At 38.2% G+C, this 17,240-nt stretch overlaps 2 protein-coding genes across 3 annotated transcripts; one reads left to right on the plus strand and one right to left on the minus strand.

Moving 5' to 3' along the window:
- Window positions 1-26: 26 nt before the first annotated feature.
- LOC143857391 (DHHC-type zinc finger family protein) lies at window positions 27-14,302 on the plus strand. Of its 2 annotated transcripts, XM_077367822.1 has the most exons (9): window positions 27-413; window positions 513-626; window positions 6,949-7,338; window positions 8,540-8,608; window positions 8,689-8,760; window positions 9,664-9,792; window positions 9,956-10,036; window positions 11,593-11,775; window positions 13,021-14,302. In XM_077367822.1, exons 1-9 carry the CDS (start codon window positions 372-374, stop codon window positions 13,801-13,803), a joined length of 1,863 nt encoding a protein of 620 aa, XP_077223937.1. In that variant the 5' UTR covers window positions 27-371; the 3' UTR covers window positions 13,804-14,302. The 2 variants fall into 2 exon arrangements, with proteins under 2 accessions (XP_077223937.1, XP_077223941.1); XM_077367826.1 differs by lacking the exons at window positions 27-413; window positions 513-626 and adding an exon at window positions 631-730.
- Window positions 14,303-14,504: 202 nt separating this feature from the next.
- LOC143857402 (uncharacterized) lies at window positions 14,505-16,194 on the minus strand. Its single transcript, XM_077367832.1, has one exon. It carries the CDS (start codon window positions 15,858-15,860, stop codon window positions 14,871-14,873), a length of 990 nt encoding a protein of 329 aa, XP_077223947.1. The 5' UTR covers window positions 15,861-16,194; the 3' UTR covers window positions 14,505-14,870.
- Window positions 16,195-17,240: the final 1,046 nt, after the last annotated feature.

The following is a 17,240-nucleotide window of genomic DNA, read 5'->3' on the forward strand; positions in this document are numbered from 1 at the left end:
AAAGAAAAGCCACCACCAACTTATTTATCGCAGTACAGATCTTTAGCCCATAGGAAAAAAAAAGGGTCACGAGAAACAAGAGAGTAGTAGCCCCCATCTGCTCCTCTTCTGAGCAGTGAAGAAGAAAAAGGGGGAATGATGAAATGAACCAGACAAACTTTTTCCACATTTCTCCTCACCCCAAAATTAATCATCTCCTCCCAACTGTCCCATTTTTTTCCACTAATATGAGTACTGAAAAATACCCATGCAACCCAAAGGAAGAAAAATTAAAAACCCAACTCCTTTTTAGACCTGTAAACTTTTTTCCCATTTTTTTCTTTTGACCCATCTCTGGATTTGCATTGTATCTTCAAAACCCAAGTTGGAAAATGAGGAAACATGGGTGGCAGCTTCCTTATCATCCTCTTCAGGTATGTGTTTGTTTCTTCTTCTTCTTTTTTTTCTTTTTTTGTTGTGTAAATATTGTTTTTGATCTTATTCTTTTTTTGTTTGTTTTATTCTCTCTTTAGGTGGTTGCTGTGGCTGTTTTTCTGGCATTAGGGTTTGCTTTTTATGTGTTCTTTGTCCCCTTTGTTGGAAGGAAAGTATATCAGTATGTTGTCATGGGGCTCTACACACCACTGGTAAGACATTTTTCTAACTCTTTTGTACTCGGTTTATCCTCTATCTCTTTCTTGCTTGTTTATCTGGTTTTATGTATGTTTTCATGGGGCTCTACACACCATTGGTAAGACATTTTTCTTACTCTTTTGATTTCAGTTTATCCTTTATCCTTTTCTTGCTTGTTTATCTGTTTTTATGAGCTGAGATCTGTCTGGTTTTGGTGTTGTTTCTTGGGTTTTTGCCAGATTTAGCTTTTGGGTCTGATTTCTTGAGCTTTTCTCTTAAATGCTTTCCTTTCTTTTTTATTTTTCTTCACTTATTTTAGTTTTTACTGATTCTCACAAATCCATGTAGTTTGTACTGATTTGCTTATGAGTGGAAAGGGAAAGGGTTTTCTATTCCATAGCTGCTGTTATGTAATCTGTTACTGGAACAATAGAATTCAGATCCATGGATTAGACTAGGAAACTGAAATCCAGTCGCCGTTTCGATTTATGAGGCTCTAGCTTTCAGTCTTTGATGAGGCCATGAGTTTGGTTCTGCTTACAAGAGAGAATGTATGATACTGTAATATCTATTTGACCATAGTATTCAAGTGTCTTCTGTTTAAGCATGTGCACTATATGTTACAATCTTGGGGCAGCAAATTAGATTCCAGCTCACCTATCTAATTAAAGATAAAAAGTAACCTCGCACTTGAGGCCTATCAAGTTAAACATCTTATATTTCAAAAAGAAAAGAGAAAAAAATAATCATGTTGCCCCATGAATGTCTGAATTATCTTATCGGCTTATCCATCTAAAATCATGGCTAAAGTTGACCAGTGATTACTGCGAGAAAAGTCTTTTGTATGTGGCACTCTGTTGACAAGAAGTTGGTTCGTCTCATCCCTTTGGGTGATGGTGTGGGCATGTCAAAACCGGTTGCGGTTCAATGTATTCGGTCGATTTCGACATGAAGCACCAAACCAACCATCTGATCGCTCGCAACTGAGGTTCGTTAGTTGCTGGCTTGGTTACTTGTCCAAATCAAGTGATTATGAAAGCTCACATGGATGCCGATGGGGCTGGATCCTTTACATATATGCAGTTGACATTGGGTTATTGTTCATTTGTAGGAGGTAATCTCGGTACCTGGCGCAGTAAGAAACAGTCAGTACAAAAACTGAAAATGTATCTTTGGTCATGGAGTATGTGAGCTAATATGGCTTTAGGGACTGTTATCTGTGGGGACTCTACATGTGGTCCTATGAACTTTATTGTGATAACAAGGCTGCCATAAGTATTGCGCATAATTCCATTCAACATGAACAAAACATATTGAGGTTGATCGTAACTTCATAGCGGAGATGCTCCGGCAATGACTGATTTATATTCCTTATATTCCTACGTAAGTAAAGCTTGCTAACATCCTTACGAAAGTTGTTGCTTCAAATCGATTATCTTAGATAGTTGACAAGTTGGCATGAGTGATATCTTTGCACCAACTTGAGGGGGAGTGTTGAGATATAGGGATTTACTAGGGTTATTTTTATGTTTATAGGGGTATACGTGTATTTTTCCTTAATTCTTTTTTTTAAGTTACTAGTGATGTAATTGTAAATACTTTATACTTGTTAGATTGGTTGTAAAACTCCGAGCAAAATCGCTACACGTTGCGGAAGAATAAATCGTGTAGAACAAAAATTTTGCTCCAACCCAGGATTCCTAGAGACTAATTGATTTTATTGTGATTTAATAAACATAAATATAAATACCTTTATGTAGAAAAGAACTCGTCTGCTTGATCTACTCCTCGAAAATTCGCCGGCGAGCTAATGGACGCGAAATCGCAAGTTGGATCGATGTATTCATTTTGTTGCGTAAATGATCTTGTGTACAACACTTTATTCACTTTATAAATCATATTATAATGTGGGAATATGTATTTAGATCAATGGAGCTTGGTTGGATGTTTGTTTTTGATCTAGAAAAGATTAAACTAGTTGATGGAATTGAAGAAGAAGAAGAAGAGAAAGACTTTGGGGTGTCTACCAATTTTCAGCACATGGAATTACGGAAGAGCTCATTAAAACTCCAACAATATGTCTTATATTTATAAAGTTCTTAATTTTCATATGCATAATCCAAAGTTTCTAGAGAAATCTAAAAAACAATGGAAACTAGCCACAATTGGAAGCACCAATTGAGCAAGCAAGCAACTCCCTATTATGGAAACCCATATGAGACGTCCCATAGGGATTGCTTGCTGCCCAAGCAATCCCTTGGGTTGCCCATGTGGTTCCTTAGTTTCTAATTTGGTTTGTTTCTTCTTTCTCTCTCTCTCCAATTTCACATGTGTTGCTTGAATTTCAGTAAACAAATCAAGAACCAAATTTGTCTCATGTGGGTCCACTTATCCAATTTAAATTCCCATTTCATTTCACATTCAATTCCCAATTAAATAAATGTAATCCAATCCTATCCAATAGGATTTAGGCTCCAATATTAGGGGTGCAACTCGGGTCGGGTTTTGAAGACCCTACCCTACCCGAAAAATATCTTGGGTTGGGTTGGGTCGGGTTTTTTTTCCGGAAAACCCATGATTCCCAAACCCGGCCCTACCCATGATAATTCTCGGGCCGAGTCGGGTCGGGTCGGGTTTTTTTCACGTTGACGTGTTGTAGAAGAAAAAAAAATCTCTTCACACCAAAAATCTCTGAATTTATGTAGTGTATGAATTTAAGAAGTAAACTATGTTCCCACACCACAAACATGATCGCCTCAATGAAAACAATTATATCAATATATTGGAAAGTAATTTCCTATGTTATTCAAGAGATAATTAAAAATGTCATAGTACACATACATAAGTCGGGTCGGGTTTCAATTTCTTTTCTTTAAACCCGACCCTACCCAAAATTGAGCCGGGTTTTTAAACTAAAACTCGACCCTACCCAAGACCCATGATTTCTAAACCCAACCCGTACTATTTTCAGGTCGGGTCGATGCGGGTCGGGTAAAGCCCGACCCGAGTTGCAACCCTATCCAATATATTTTCTGATATTTTCAAAATACCCTTATGGTTAATACTTAACCATTTTGGTATTCCCAATGTATCCCATAGTGTATATACACTATATACATTGTGTATATACACTATATACATTGTGTATATCCTTTCAATACATCAAATGCCACAGAACTAGTTCTTGTAAGCAACTAAATAAATGCGGGACCTCTATCTAATAGATTATAATAGGTCAATCGAGTAGTGAGTGGGATCGTAGCAGGGATTCAATGGTAGATCCTGCAGAACCCACAAGTGGGCCCCACTGCGATTATTGCTCCGTAGCTAATGCTACAATCGCATTGAGTCAGTGGCTTCCATCGAGACGTAACCCTGAAGATAATCGTCAAATCATCATACCCCTAATCACATCAAATGTGCAAGTCCTTTCTCCAAGTCCACATCTACTAAGTTGAGTCCTACGGAGAGTGGACATCAACTACCCCCTGGGCTCACTCGTGGTATACCTTTCAGTCAAGTAGTGTTGGCCCGCAAATGCATTTGTTAAAACCATGTCAAAACTTATTTTGTGAAATCCTTTTGATATACACTTTATCAAATCCACCTGGCCAGGTATTTTTCTAGCTCTACTACTCTGACCAAAACCGTAGATGTTATCCTATAAAATAGGTGGAGAATCCCATGTCGGGTATCATTATTGACCTCAAAGGTTTGTCCAACACTCCAGTACTACCCTCTGGTAATTCTAATAGAATCACAGTTAGATAGAACAAGAATTAGAGACTCGCCAACAAACCAATATGACCCCTCAGGTCAAAGAACATGTAAAAGGTCCTGTCTGGTAGAATAGCTCAATTGTCTTATGTCCACAAGTTATTCTAATATGATCATGTTCAGTACGCAATCTCATTGACGTACCCATTCTATCTTGCTTAGGGTCCACTACCCGAGTGATTGAGATAAATCATTCCACATCTCATGCATGTTGCAAGATAGATGCTAGTTGTATACAGGAGGAGGTGTCCAACCTCAACCCCAAATAGAAACTATTAAGGTCTGCAAAGAACCAGAATCCATATTTTCTTGCTCTTTAGGATCTGTGAATCCATGAGCATGGGTTTCCTACTTTGCTACCTAAGGACAAATACGTGTCAATAACAAGTAGCATGTCACACATATTTAACTTTTAGCACCCAAAAATTGTCATGAAAAGAAACTTTTATTGATTAACATGTGAAATATACTAGGTTTTAGGGCATCAACTCTAACAATACTTATAATATGTAAGGGAGAGATAGAGTGGTCGACCGCGTCTCTCTAATTCTCTCCCCCATTTCTACCAACTCTTTCCTATTTTCCGCCCACACTTCATCCATCTTCATCTTTCTGTTCACCAATCTCACAACTTCTACTAAAATGTGTCTTCTTTAGAGCATTACATCGTTCTCTTTAGCATGGGTTGTTTGGAAGGAATCAAATCATAGGACTTTTGAATCAATTTTTAAAACTATTTGGGATGTAAAAAGCATTATCTTGAATTGGTCCCTTGGAAAGGAAGTGGTGTGGTCTTATGTACTGCAAGGTATAAGTAGGAAGTGGGATGTCATTCGTGTGGTAGGAGAACCAGCGGTAAAAGGAAGGTTAAGTTGTCTCTCTCTCCTCCCCATGTTATCAAGCTCAACTTTGATAGTTCTTCTTCAGGAAACCTTCTTGTTAAGTGTGGGTGTGCGCACGTCGTAGTCACATATATTTGTCTCGGGGATTTCACGGGAAGGGCGTATCTCAGTATATTTTAGTTTTTTTTGTTGTTGTTTTTGTGTGTACATCAAGAAAACTAGAAAAATGAAATATTTAAAAAATACAAAAATTATATAATTTAAGAACAAAATTAGAACAACAAAATAATATCATGAATTTATCTCGATTTTCTTTTAGAATCTCAGGAAAATTTTGGGATATTGTCGATTTATCAAAAAATTGCAACGATATTTTTGAAAATGTCAGAGATATTTGTTACTATGGCGTTCGTGTGTGTGCGTGCACGCATGGGGGAGATTCATCCAGTGTGATCACGTGGGAGAAGCATAGATGCTCTGGATCGTGGAAGATTGTTCACATCATTAATAGGATACTAGATGGAGGGAGTTTGTATCTTCTCATATTTGTTGATGTGCCACTGACATTGAGGACACGTAAGCCACGTGTGCTGTCCGCTGTCCGCTGTCCACAGTCTTGCTCTTGACGTGGGGTATCCTCTGTCACTGGTTATCTCTTTTATTTTCCTTTAGCAAAATTTACCATTTCAAAAAATAAAAATAAGAAGAGGTTTTCTTAGATAGGAATAAAGGTCATTTAATGGTTTCAAATTCAAGTTTGGTGGAGTCGAAATTAGAAAGTGGCCAGGAATTGTCCTGACCTATACTTTTAGATGTTGAGAAGATTTTTATCATGCTTTATCATTGTTTGAAATCTTGAAATCAGCGATTCAGAGAAAGTCACTTCGATTCGAGTCAATCGTGTCAATGAACTCAGCCAAGCTAACCCATGGGAATCTTTAATTTAAAGAAGTAAAAAAGAAAGTCTCTCTCTCTCTCTCTCTCTCTCTCTCTCGGAGTTTAGTATCGTATTAAGTCGCATCTCTATCTAATCGAGGGGGTGTTAGTGTCACTCATAAAGTTATGCACTTCTGCCAATGCAGTCTAGTTTGTCAACACAATCTAAAAATGGACTGTCCTTGATATCCACAGCATAAGTTCCCAAGTGGTAAAATAGAGTTTTTTCTTACGTCAACTGTTTGATTAATTATTAAAGTGTAAATCTCAAAAGCAGTTGTGAGAGCATTCAGATGAATTACAAGGATATAAATTTTGTAATTAGTTATTTTTTTACATATGTTAAAGTGTTATATTGTCAGCTGGCATAACTGCATATACAAATCCATTTAAAATCCTTAAGCATCTTGAAATTCAATATATTGTGTTTCTCAGGTTGAAATGCAAATGAAAGGGTGATGGTAAATTAGCACCCCCTGTAGGATTATTCGCACCCCTTTAACGTGATTTGAGTTTGACGTCAAAAAACGTTTAAGTCTATTCACATTACCCTCCTTTTTGACTCTTTTTGACGTCAAATCATGTTAAGGGGGTGCAAATAATCCTACAGGGGGTACGCATTTATCATCTCCCAAATGAAATCTCTATATAAATGATAAAAAAGAGCATGATTAATTAGGTGTATGGTGTTTTTTTTTTTTTTTGAATAGCAATAGGTGTATGGCATGTATGCTCTGTTTTAAAAAAAAAAACTTACAATGGTTGCTGCTGCTCCTATCAGGTCACAAGTGTGTTCTGCCTATACATTTGGTGTGCGGCTACTGATCCGGGGGATCCAGGACTTTTCAAGTCCAAAAAGTATCTTAACATCGCGGACAATGAAAAATATAATCAACCCCAAGAATCTAATTCCTCAATCAATGATGCAAATGCCTCCACAATTGGAGAGAAGCAGCTGGATGAGGGCACAAGCATGGATAATACTGGGGGAGGCTTAGCTAAAGAAGTTGAAGAAAATGACACATCCTCCCATAATTTATCTTTCTGCATGGTTTTGTTAGGATGGTGTCCTTTTGCTTTGTTATGGAGCCGATCTCATTCGCGTGAACAGTCTTCAGAGCAACAAATGAGTGAGGATGGCATGTTTTACTGCAATCTTTGTGAGGTGGAGGTATGCATCAGAGAATTTTCCATGATAATGACCTTAAATAGAAAGGTTGGATACTTATTTCTTTGTTCACATCACTGTTTAAAAACTTCCCGTATCATTCGTTGACTTCCCCAAGTCGACTCCCTTTTACCATGGCCAAGTTCTCGCCCAAGTCTGAGTTTGCCTTACCATGTCAATCAAAATTCCTTTGACTCGCTTGAGTTAATGAAAAATTAACCGCTTCAGTCATTGACTTGCTTGAGATGATTCCCTTTTATTGTGGCCGAGTTCTCATCCGAGTCCGAGTTTTGAACCTTGGGTTCATGTCAGCGTGAAAGTGTCTTTGTGAATCGCAAAAGCATCATTCACCAGAATATCTCAAGGGCATGTTGCTTATTTCTACTGATATGTTATTCTGGATTTTTTACCCAAAAACCCTTTTTTAAATATTGTCCGATTAGTCAACGAGAATCGTGATTTAGTCAAAAAGTTTGACTTTTGAAAATATAGTTCTGCTGGGACTAATTTTATTTTTGACAAAAATTACCTTTAAGCAACTATAGAAACGTGTCTTTTTGCCCAACAAGATTTGTTTTTCTTTATTGAAAATTACTACCATTTTTTATGAGAATTTGTCACTCACTTTTGTCTTTTGCCATTCAAAAAAAAAAAAAAAAAAAAAACATTTAGGCCACTTTTTTTTAGTATTGCTTGTTTAATTTAATGCATGGTTTTTCCTCCAGACGAGGCATTGATCGTTCAAAAATCACTTACTATTCGGTTGGTCATCTTACTAGCGTAGTAACATTGTTCTGATACTTCTGATCACATGTATTCACTCATGTGCATGAACTTCTGGACAGTAAAATTGATCGAAATCAATGTTGTCTTTGTTAAAAGTGGATGTCCTCTTATTTATTCTAGCTTGTTTGTGTTGTCGTTTTTGAATCCCTTTAATTGTCGTATTTGCTGGAAACTAGACAAAGATCTCAAAGAAAATTAAACATAGAAATCTAAAATCTGTTTGTGCCAGGTTCTCCAAAATTTTGTAGTTCTTTTATAACTTTTGTGTGTTTATAATTTGAACGCAAGTTCATGTCATTTAACTATGTTCTTGTAATTATTTTCTTACTTACAGGTGTTTATAGTTTGTACACAAGTTTGTGGAATTGTGGATACATATAAATGTGATTAAACTCTCATGTGGTTTTATGTAATCCAGGTTTTCAAGTACAGCAAGCATTGTAGAGTTTGCGACAAATGTGTTGACGGCTTCGATCATCATTGCAGGGTAGAAGCTCTTGATTTGATCGCAATCCTCCTTGTCCCTTGAGTGACCCTCTAATAATCTATTCATCCTTCGTTTTGTAGTGGCTCAACAACTGTATAGGGAAAAAAAACTACAAAAGCTTTTGCACCCTCATGGTTTCTGCGCTTTTCTTGGTAAGCATAAGCGTCCTTCTCTTCCCTTATTTAGATTCTAGAGTCTCAGGACCCACTGTTCAAAAGGACCTCCCTTTCCTCACCCAATGCCCCGTGCCACATGCCTTTGACCTCGAACAACTATGTCATATCCCCTTCCTATATGTTTGGTTGCACAAGCACTCGGCATTCATTGGAATTTCAAATGCCAATGAATGCCGATTCCTTTTTAGGTTTCCAATATTGCATTGAAGTTCCATTTGACTTCCCTTGCTTTTTTGTCCATATGGCACTAATGTCCTCTCTCTCTCTCTCTCTCTCTCTCTCTTTTGGTAATGACACCCCGAGCAACTATGTCATATACCCCTTTCTATATGTTTGGTTGCACAAACGCTCGGCAATCATTGGAATTTCAAATGCCAATGAATGCCGATTCCTTTTTCGGTTGCCAATATTGATTGAAGTTCCATTTGACTTCCCAGCATGTTCCAGATATCATTATTGTTTTTTTGTCCATGTCGCACTAATGTCCCCTCTACCCATCAACCAAATTCTACCAAAAAGTTTAATTTTTGGTAGAAGAATAGTGGAAAAGGTCGTCTTCTCTCTCTCTCTCTCTCTCTCTCTAGTTTTTTGGTAATGACACCCCAACTTTTTCCACTACTCTCCGAGAGAACTGCCGTGCAAACAAACACTATATACCACTATTCTTCTAGACAAATCAAATGCCTGTTTCCTCCCTTTTAACTTCTTATTCTAGCCACCCCCACGCAACCAAACATACCATAAGTAATTGACTTCGTCCTGCATCCCCAAGTTCCAGCAGTCAACAGATGTAGTAAGCTTTTGATTTCAGGTCTTTTTCTTTTTGGTTGATTATTGACAGGTGTCCGTGGTTTGTGAACCTTGGGCTTGAGATTGCAGCTTATTCTACAGTGGTCGATAGGAATCCTTGTACTGATTCGCTGTTTCCTTGAGCGGAAGCGATTCGCTGTGGAAATCATCTCCAAGTTAGGGAGCAGTTTCTCTTTGGTGCCCTTTGTTGTTGTTGTGGTAAAGTCTTCAACTTTTCATCTTTTTCACCTTTTTCTTTTAATGGCAGCCAATTTTATTGAAAAAACGAGACCGAGATGGTCAAATACAAAGATCTTTTTCACTTTTTATTCAAGTAAATTTTTACTCTCTCACTAACAGAATGGATGTGTAAATTTTACAGGCTGCTTGCACCATCTTGGCTATGATTGCTGCTGTACCACTTGCTCAGTTGTTCTTCTTTCATGTTCTTCTCATTAAAAAGGTAACTCAATGATTATTTGCTTCATGCTACAGTGTGTGGACTTGACTTCCTTGTTGCTTCAATTATATACTTTTTTCTTTTTACTTCAGTTATATACTTAAGACTTCATTGTTTAGACAGATTAGCCATACATTATTATCTGTATGACGAGGTCATTACACTTTTTGAAACACTGGCAGGTCGGACTTAAGTTGACCCAGCTGTTCAGGCATTAGATTTGTGTCTCATTTTTTCTTGCTCTATGGTATTATCAATATTATAATTTTATTATAGCTTTAAAGTATTTATATTTAAATATCTAAGCTGTTATATGTTATATGCATATAAGAACTATTGCTTGCATAGTAATTAATCTTTAAATCTTATCACATAACTGTACCCGCATGTTAGTATTTTGGCTTTCTGCTGTTCCAGGCCTCAACCCACATCATGTTTAAGCTGATGCCTGTGTTGGTGTCTTAGTTGAGTGGGTTACCTCGGTCACTTTTACGCCTGTCTAATTATTTATACTTTTTTTTTAATTACTTCCACTGCTTCTTTCCCAAATGGATATTATCATATTGAATATTTGAATTAGTTATAATGCCATAAGAAATATGAAAGAATAGAGAATGTTTAAAAAAATGAGTCAGCATAAGATTTTGATCGCCATTACAGTGGTCACTGGACTGTTAAATTGTGGTCCTTATGTAACAGCATAATAGCCTTTAACGGCCATTGTGTCAGAAATATAAATGAGAAAAATATGATGGATATTATTGACCAAGACTTATTCTATTAAATAATTTGATTATTTAACACTGCTATTCTAGGGTTTAATTGATCAAAGCTATTACAAGTCATTAATGATTTCACTTATTCTAGTCTTGCAACACACTAGAGTCTCCTTCCCAATCACTGATTTCTGTAATTTTTCTCACTTTAATTCGTTTAAATCTCAACCAAGAAAGCTTTTGAATGTCCAAATGCACCCTTAAACGAAATGGAATCTCAGAAATTTAAATGTGTGTGCAGAAGTTGTCGCAATTTTCTTCAATTTATACATGGGTTGTGGTTTAAGTTGCAATCTATGTATCCTTTTGAAGCTTTGCATTCTTTCAAATTCGTTTTCTTTGTGAAAGGTAATGAGATAAAATAGATGATGAGAAGCCCATTAGTCACAAGGCACCGTCCGAAGCTAACTTGCCATTAGTGACATCTACCCGATCATTTAATACTGTCTTACCCTTTTTCTTAACCCCGGAATTTATCTGGGAACCCGGGGCGGCATCTTAAATTTTATTAATAAAAATAAAAGAGACAAGAGGACATAAAACCTTGCCTCTAACCTGTGATACAAGAAAAATATAACATTGAAACCCTTGCCCCCCAAAAGAAAAAAAAAATACTGTCTTACCCTTGTGTCTTTGTTGGTCTGATTGAGTTCCCCTTGCTCCCATTGTGGACACCTAGTCCTGCTGTTTATGTACATATCTCTTTTCTTTGCAATACAATTACCTCTTTCGGAAAAAAAGAAAAAGATGCTCATTTTATAGACATGTATCCAATTGTGACAGGGCATCAGCACATACGATTACATCATAGCGTTGAGGGAACAAGAGCAGCAAGGTGTAGGTGGTCAACAGAGTCCTCAGATGTCTCCGGCGAGCTCCCTTACTGGATTGAGCAGTGCAAGTTCCTTCAATACTTTTCACAGAGGTGCATGGTGTACTCCTCCACGCCTCTTTCTTGAGGATCAGGTATGGAATATTTGTAGGAGTCTTCTACCTAACCTGCAGCTCTTGTATTTCCTCATCCTCATCCTCCTCCTCTCTCTCTCTCTCTCTCTCTCTCTCTCTCTCTCTCTCTCTCTCTCCGGTGGTTACTGCTACCATAATTCCATCAAATCAACATTTAATGTAACCAATTTTTACATTTTTTCTATTTTTCATTATATTTGTATTTTATTTGTTTTTAAAAATCTTAGTTATTATTATTACAATCAGTAAAAAAAGTCATACTCTAACATGGTAAAGGGTGGTGATGCTTCAAAGAACAGAATGCCACGTTAAAAGTAATATAGTGTTTTCTTGATATTTTTTCCTCATGGAAACAACATGAGAAGAGAAACAACATGGGAAGGATAGTACCAACTATAAAATATGAAAATACAGAGTTGTTCATGCTTTGGAAGTAGGTGAGATCATTATTTTGAAGAAAAAAAAAAAAAGCTCCTAAGCAGTTGAGTTTTACTTGAAATCTCTGTTTTCTTCAAATGTACTTAATAATTGTCTTACCTTATCATAAAAATATGAACGCATATCCATTATTGATCTTGATGGATCATATGACATGCAGTGTCAACCTGTTCAGTTATTTTTTTACATTAGTGCAGTTCTTGAATCGTAAAAATTATAACATCTATTTTGTGCTTAATGATTATTATTTTATCATTTCTAATCGAAAGATGGCCGCTTCACCTTCTAAAGTCTTTATATAGTAATTTCCCGTTTCTTTCTCACAGTTATTATTCCAAAGTTTTTTTTTTCTTTTTTTCCTGGAAGAGCTAATGATTTTACCATGTGGACATTGGAAAAGGAACTCTGGTTCCATTTGATATGATGAATTTTGCCGTTACCCCTTTCGTTTGATAAAATTTTGAGTTCAACACACTTCTAGAAGAAAATACACACATGCGCACGCGCGTAATGTCCTTTGAAAATTTTCAATTTACCAATTTTTGCAAGCTTCTTTCATTTCTAAGAGCCTTAACATGTATGTGTAAAATTCACCCCACCATAATTTGAAGAGCATTCTTGAAATATGCCTCACAAACAAAATATTCAAGCTTCTTTGAGAAGTATATGAAGTGCTTTTTTTTCTCTTTAAAGTAATATCAAGTAGTTTGACCATTCAAGAATTCAGTTGATGAAAAAAACTTGTGCTGTCATTTCTTATGTTTTTGGGCCAGAGACTTGGTTCATAAATTTCTGTTTTTATTCCAGTTTGATGTAGTTCCTCCGGATGCTGGCATGCCCGTAAATTCATTAGGCAAGAAGACAATGGTAGAAGAAACAACAAGAAAAAGAAACACGGGGAACATAAAGATCAGTCCTTGGACTCTAGCTCGCTTGAATGCGGAAGAAGTATCGAAGGCGGCCGCACAGGCCAGGAAAAAATCAAGAGTCCTTCAGCCAGTTGCGAGACGGGAAGTACCGTTAGGGCTAGAAACGGACAGCAGCTTCGGGAGCAGCAGCGGCCAAATGCTTTCGAGACTTGAGAACCGGAGACGAGCTAACAAGCGAGGTAGACTCCCAACAGATCTTCCTCTAGAACCCCTCGCAAAAATATCGGCAAAATCCAATGACAGCAATGGAAGTGATATGGCTGCAGAAACATCTACGAGCTTGGCTCCTTTACAGCTCGAAGCGAGGAGTGCTTTTCGCACTAGCCGAGCCATGTCTTCAGTTGGGATTGTTGGGTCTTCGCCCGATAGTAGTCTGGACTCGCCCGATCTCCATCCTTTTCGGGTCTCTTCGGCTGGCGCCGAAGAGGCACGAGGGCTCACGGCACTTCCAAGTGCTGGTAGCCAGAAAGGGATTCTACTGTCCAGATCCACGAGCGATGGGTATGAAGCATCTGGTGGAGAAGACAGTGACCGGGTCCCACCAAGAAATGTGCATAGGTCAACCAATTGGAGTAGCCTCCTCTTCAACTCTAGCCATGTTGACAATGCAGCTAAGTCCAAGGCTTCATCATCAGTCCAAACTGACAAAAGAAAGCTTTGATATATTAGATTTGCTTGAATTTGGATATTTTGATATCCTTTGGTTTGGGATAATGTGAGGGATTCAACGTCGAGGAGCTATGGCTGCTGTGTTGGGTAACGGTCGACTCATCTCAATTCTGTTGCTAATGATTGTTATTGGAGTTGAGATTGATAATTCTGGTTGGTGAGAGGACGTGGGATACTACACGTGAAAGCCAGATATGGATTGCACGGAGAACATGTTGTAATGCTTGAACTTTCTAGAAGTTTCTGGTTCTCAGTTCTTGTTATTGACTGACCAGAAAGCTACCCCCTTACATTGTTGGATCTTTTTTACTGTTTTATTGCTCAGAAACTCCATTCCCCAGTTTGTTGTTTTCTGTCAGAAATGGAATTACTCAAATCATGACATTTCTCAAATGTTCAGTTTCCATAGCTTCATGTTCTACTCTGTTTCCTGGTATTTTTTCTGCTTTTCAGGAAGATTTCTTATTCAGTGTTCGTAGCTTCATGTTCTACTCTGTTTCCTGGTATTTTTTCTGCTTTTCAGGAAGATTTCTTATTCAGTGTTCGTAGCCCTGAACTCAGATATCCAGTATTGCAAATCGTGTACAGATGCATCACAATGCCATGTGCTGAGCCATGACAAGGGAGGGTGTAAAGCAAGATAAGTGGGGTATGTTCATATTCCAATATATTACTAGGAATAGTAGGGTACCATCCATCAATGCTTTTTTTTTTTTTTTACATTGATAACTAATGAAGAATTAAAACATTTGCAAATTGCACAACACACCACAAGAATTGTAGCTTTACAATCAAGTAACAAAAAATGAAGTAAAAGATTTTGGGAAGCGCGAATTCCTTTTCTTTTCCCTTTTGTGATGACTTAATTTTGGACTTAGCTCATGTCTGAAGTTTGTTTCGTTACTCCATGATTGGCTAGAACTTTGCTGCAGAAACTAATTTTGCAGGCATAATTTTATTCTAACCAATGTGTGTGACCCATTTCGAAAAACAAGTCGCGGAATGGGAAGTCCATGCCAACTACTGATACTGTAAATTGGTGGAGGCAATAAATGCTGTTCATGGCAGTTCTTGTATAGTCTTTGAGTTTGTGAAGGCCTCACCATCACCCCGTTCTTCCATGAGCTCAATCCTGTAGTAGTATCCGTCCTCCCTATTCAATCGCGTACTTGATTTACAGCTCTCGAAGAAAATGCAACCTGTGACCGTGTCAAGGATGACGAGGAGAGAGTATATGTACACAATCAGCGGCGCCTCCCAAGCAATTGAGGAATTGAAGTCACCAAACAGTTTATAAGCTCTCACCACCCGGTACTGAAACAATGCTTCAACAGCGGCCAGACCCAGATTGATCGGCAGAGCAAGCAAGAGAGCAGTTGCGGCCCTGCCTCTGACCAGCACGCAGGCCTTGAGGATCGCCAGAAACCCACCGGAGGATTCCATCCCGGCAACAATAATAGCCATGTTGCAAATTATGAGGGCATTCGCGAGGATCACAGAATAAACAATGGCTCCGGCGGTGGAGAGGAAGAGGAGGAATCCTTGAGAGGATATCCCGAGGACGTCAAGGGAATTGAAAGCGAGGAATAGGAGAGAGAATGCGGTAGCATTTGCGGAGAGGATCACAAAGGAATTGCAAACTTGGGTGAGGAGAAGTGGGTAGTAGAGGTTTATTAAGGAAGAGAAACAAAGAGGAGATTGAGATTGTTTGTGCTTGTGGTGGAGAATTTGGATGATGGATGCTTTGGCTAATAAGAGGAAGGATAGAGTAAAGGGGAGAGTAAAGATAGAGGAAGAGATAGTTTGTGAGAGCTTGAGATTGAGGAGGGAGAAGAATTGGGAAGAGGGTGGGAAACCCGCGGCATCGAAGAGGGAACGGAAGCGGGAATAGACGGTTTGGGGAAGAGGCGAAAAGGGAATAACTGTTTGGGAGAGGAGGATTGAGGCGGAGACGGGGAAGGCGAGGAAGGCGACTGTGGCGGCAAAATGGTGGTAATTTTGTAGGAAGGTGTGGATGGATTTTCTGATGATTTTGTGGGTTTTCTCCATGGATAGGATTGATGGGTTTTCTTCAATAGAGATGGAGAAGAGTTTGTTTGTGAGAATTTGGTAATGGTGAGAGTGATGGAGAGGATGGTATGATATATGAGAGAAAGAGAACAGTTGAATTCTCTCTTTTTCTTTCTATTTTTTGGTGGGGTTGGAGTGTTATTGGGTTTGGTTGTTTAGATGAATGATGGGCCAACAACTGAACTAACAACTGCTTTGGTGGAGTTGTTTCTGAGCCTGGTTTTCACCGATGAGTCTTTGGTTTTTCCTCTCCTGTTTGTTAAACAGCATAGGAAAAAACCCACCGATTCTAATATATAAAACTAGTGTTGATGATGATGATGACCCTTCTTGGATTAATCCAATTGAGGTATTATAGCCAGAGTTTTAAGGTGGAGATGACATGATTTTCCTGCCGTATATGACAAGAAAGAGGGGGTGTCTTTACCAAAAAGCGAGGGGGTGTCTCAGAATTGCTTTTAATCCACTCCAAGTCAACTGTCCTAGTGGGTGTTACGTAGCTTTGTGAAAGGGGCAACATTCAGTAGAAAAAATGTGACCAGTTTTAAGGGAAATGATATATTCACTCCCTTTTCTTCCCCGTACCACCCTGCTTAAAAAGAGTAGTCATAGTTCATAGATACACTAAAGTGGGGTGGCCCGGGGAAGAGAAGGGGTGGATATATTTCTTCCCCAGTTTTAATGGTCCTCAGGACTATAGAAGTTGTGGCCCGCTACTCCATTGGTCGGTGTTGTGGATCCGATCTGAGGTCTAGGGTGGTCCACATGCGAGTTATGTTCCCGATCTCTACCGTGCACTGATTGGACAATCCTGACCGTTGGATGTCCTTGAAACCCATGATTGAGACAAATGATCAGCGGTTCACTTTTGATCTAGCGAAGTTCAATCTGTGAACTCACTCTATTGGATGAAAATTGAGGACTAATGACATTGGTAGTCCTTAGTAGTACCTTCCTTTTACCTTTAGATTATCTGCTAATCTTAATACAAAGATAACTACTTTGTAGAAGCTTTTCCGATGAATGGTAAGAGGCGATTTTGGGGCCTACAACGGGACATAGGGCGTGTGTAGGCATGGTTTTAAATTTCAGTTTCGGACCCACTAAAATCGAAATTTCGAATTCCGGTAAAACGATAAAAACATTATTCTATTTGATACCAAATTTCGGTAATTTCGGTCGAAATTTCGGCAAAATATTAAATTGATTATAAAAAAACGGTTTTTGGGTGGAATTTCGGATGAAATTTCGGAAAAAACAAAATTTAGACTGAAATTCCGAAATTTTGGACGAAATAAAATACAGTTTAGGGTATGTAACATTTCGGTGTCAGTCCGGACTTTCGGTCGAAATTTAAAA

The sequence above is a fragment of the Tasmannia lanceolata genome, unplaced genomic scaffold (genome assembly GCF_043159265.1).
Source record: "Tasmannia lanceolata isolate RefF3 unplaced genomic scaffold, GAP_Taslan_0.1 ptg000003l, whole genome shotgun sequence".
NCBI lineage: Eukaryota > Viridiplantae > Streptophyta > Magnoliopsida > Canellales > Winteraceae > Tasmannia > Tasmannia lanceolata.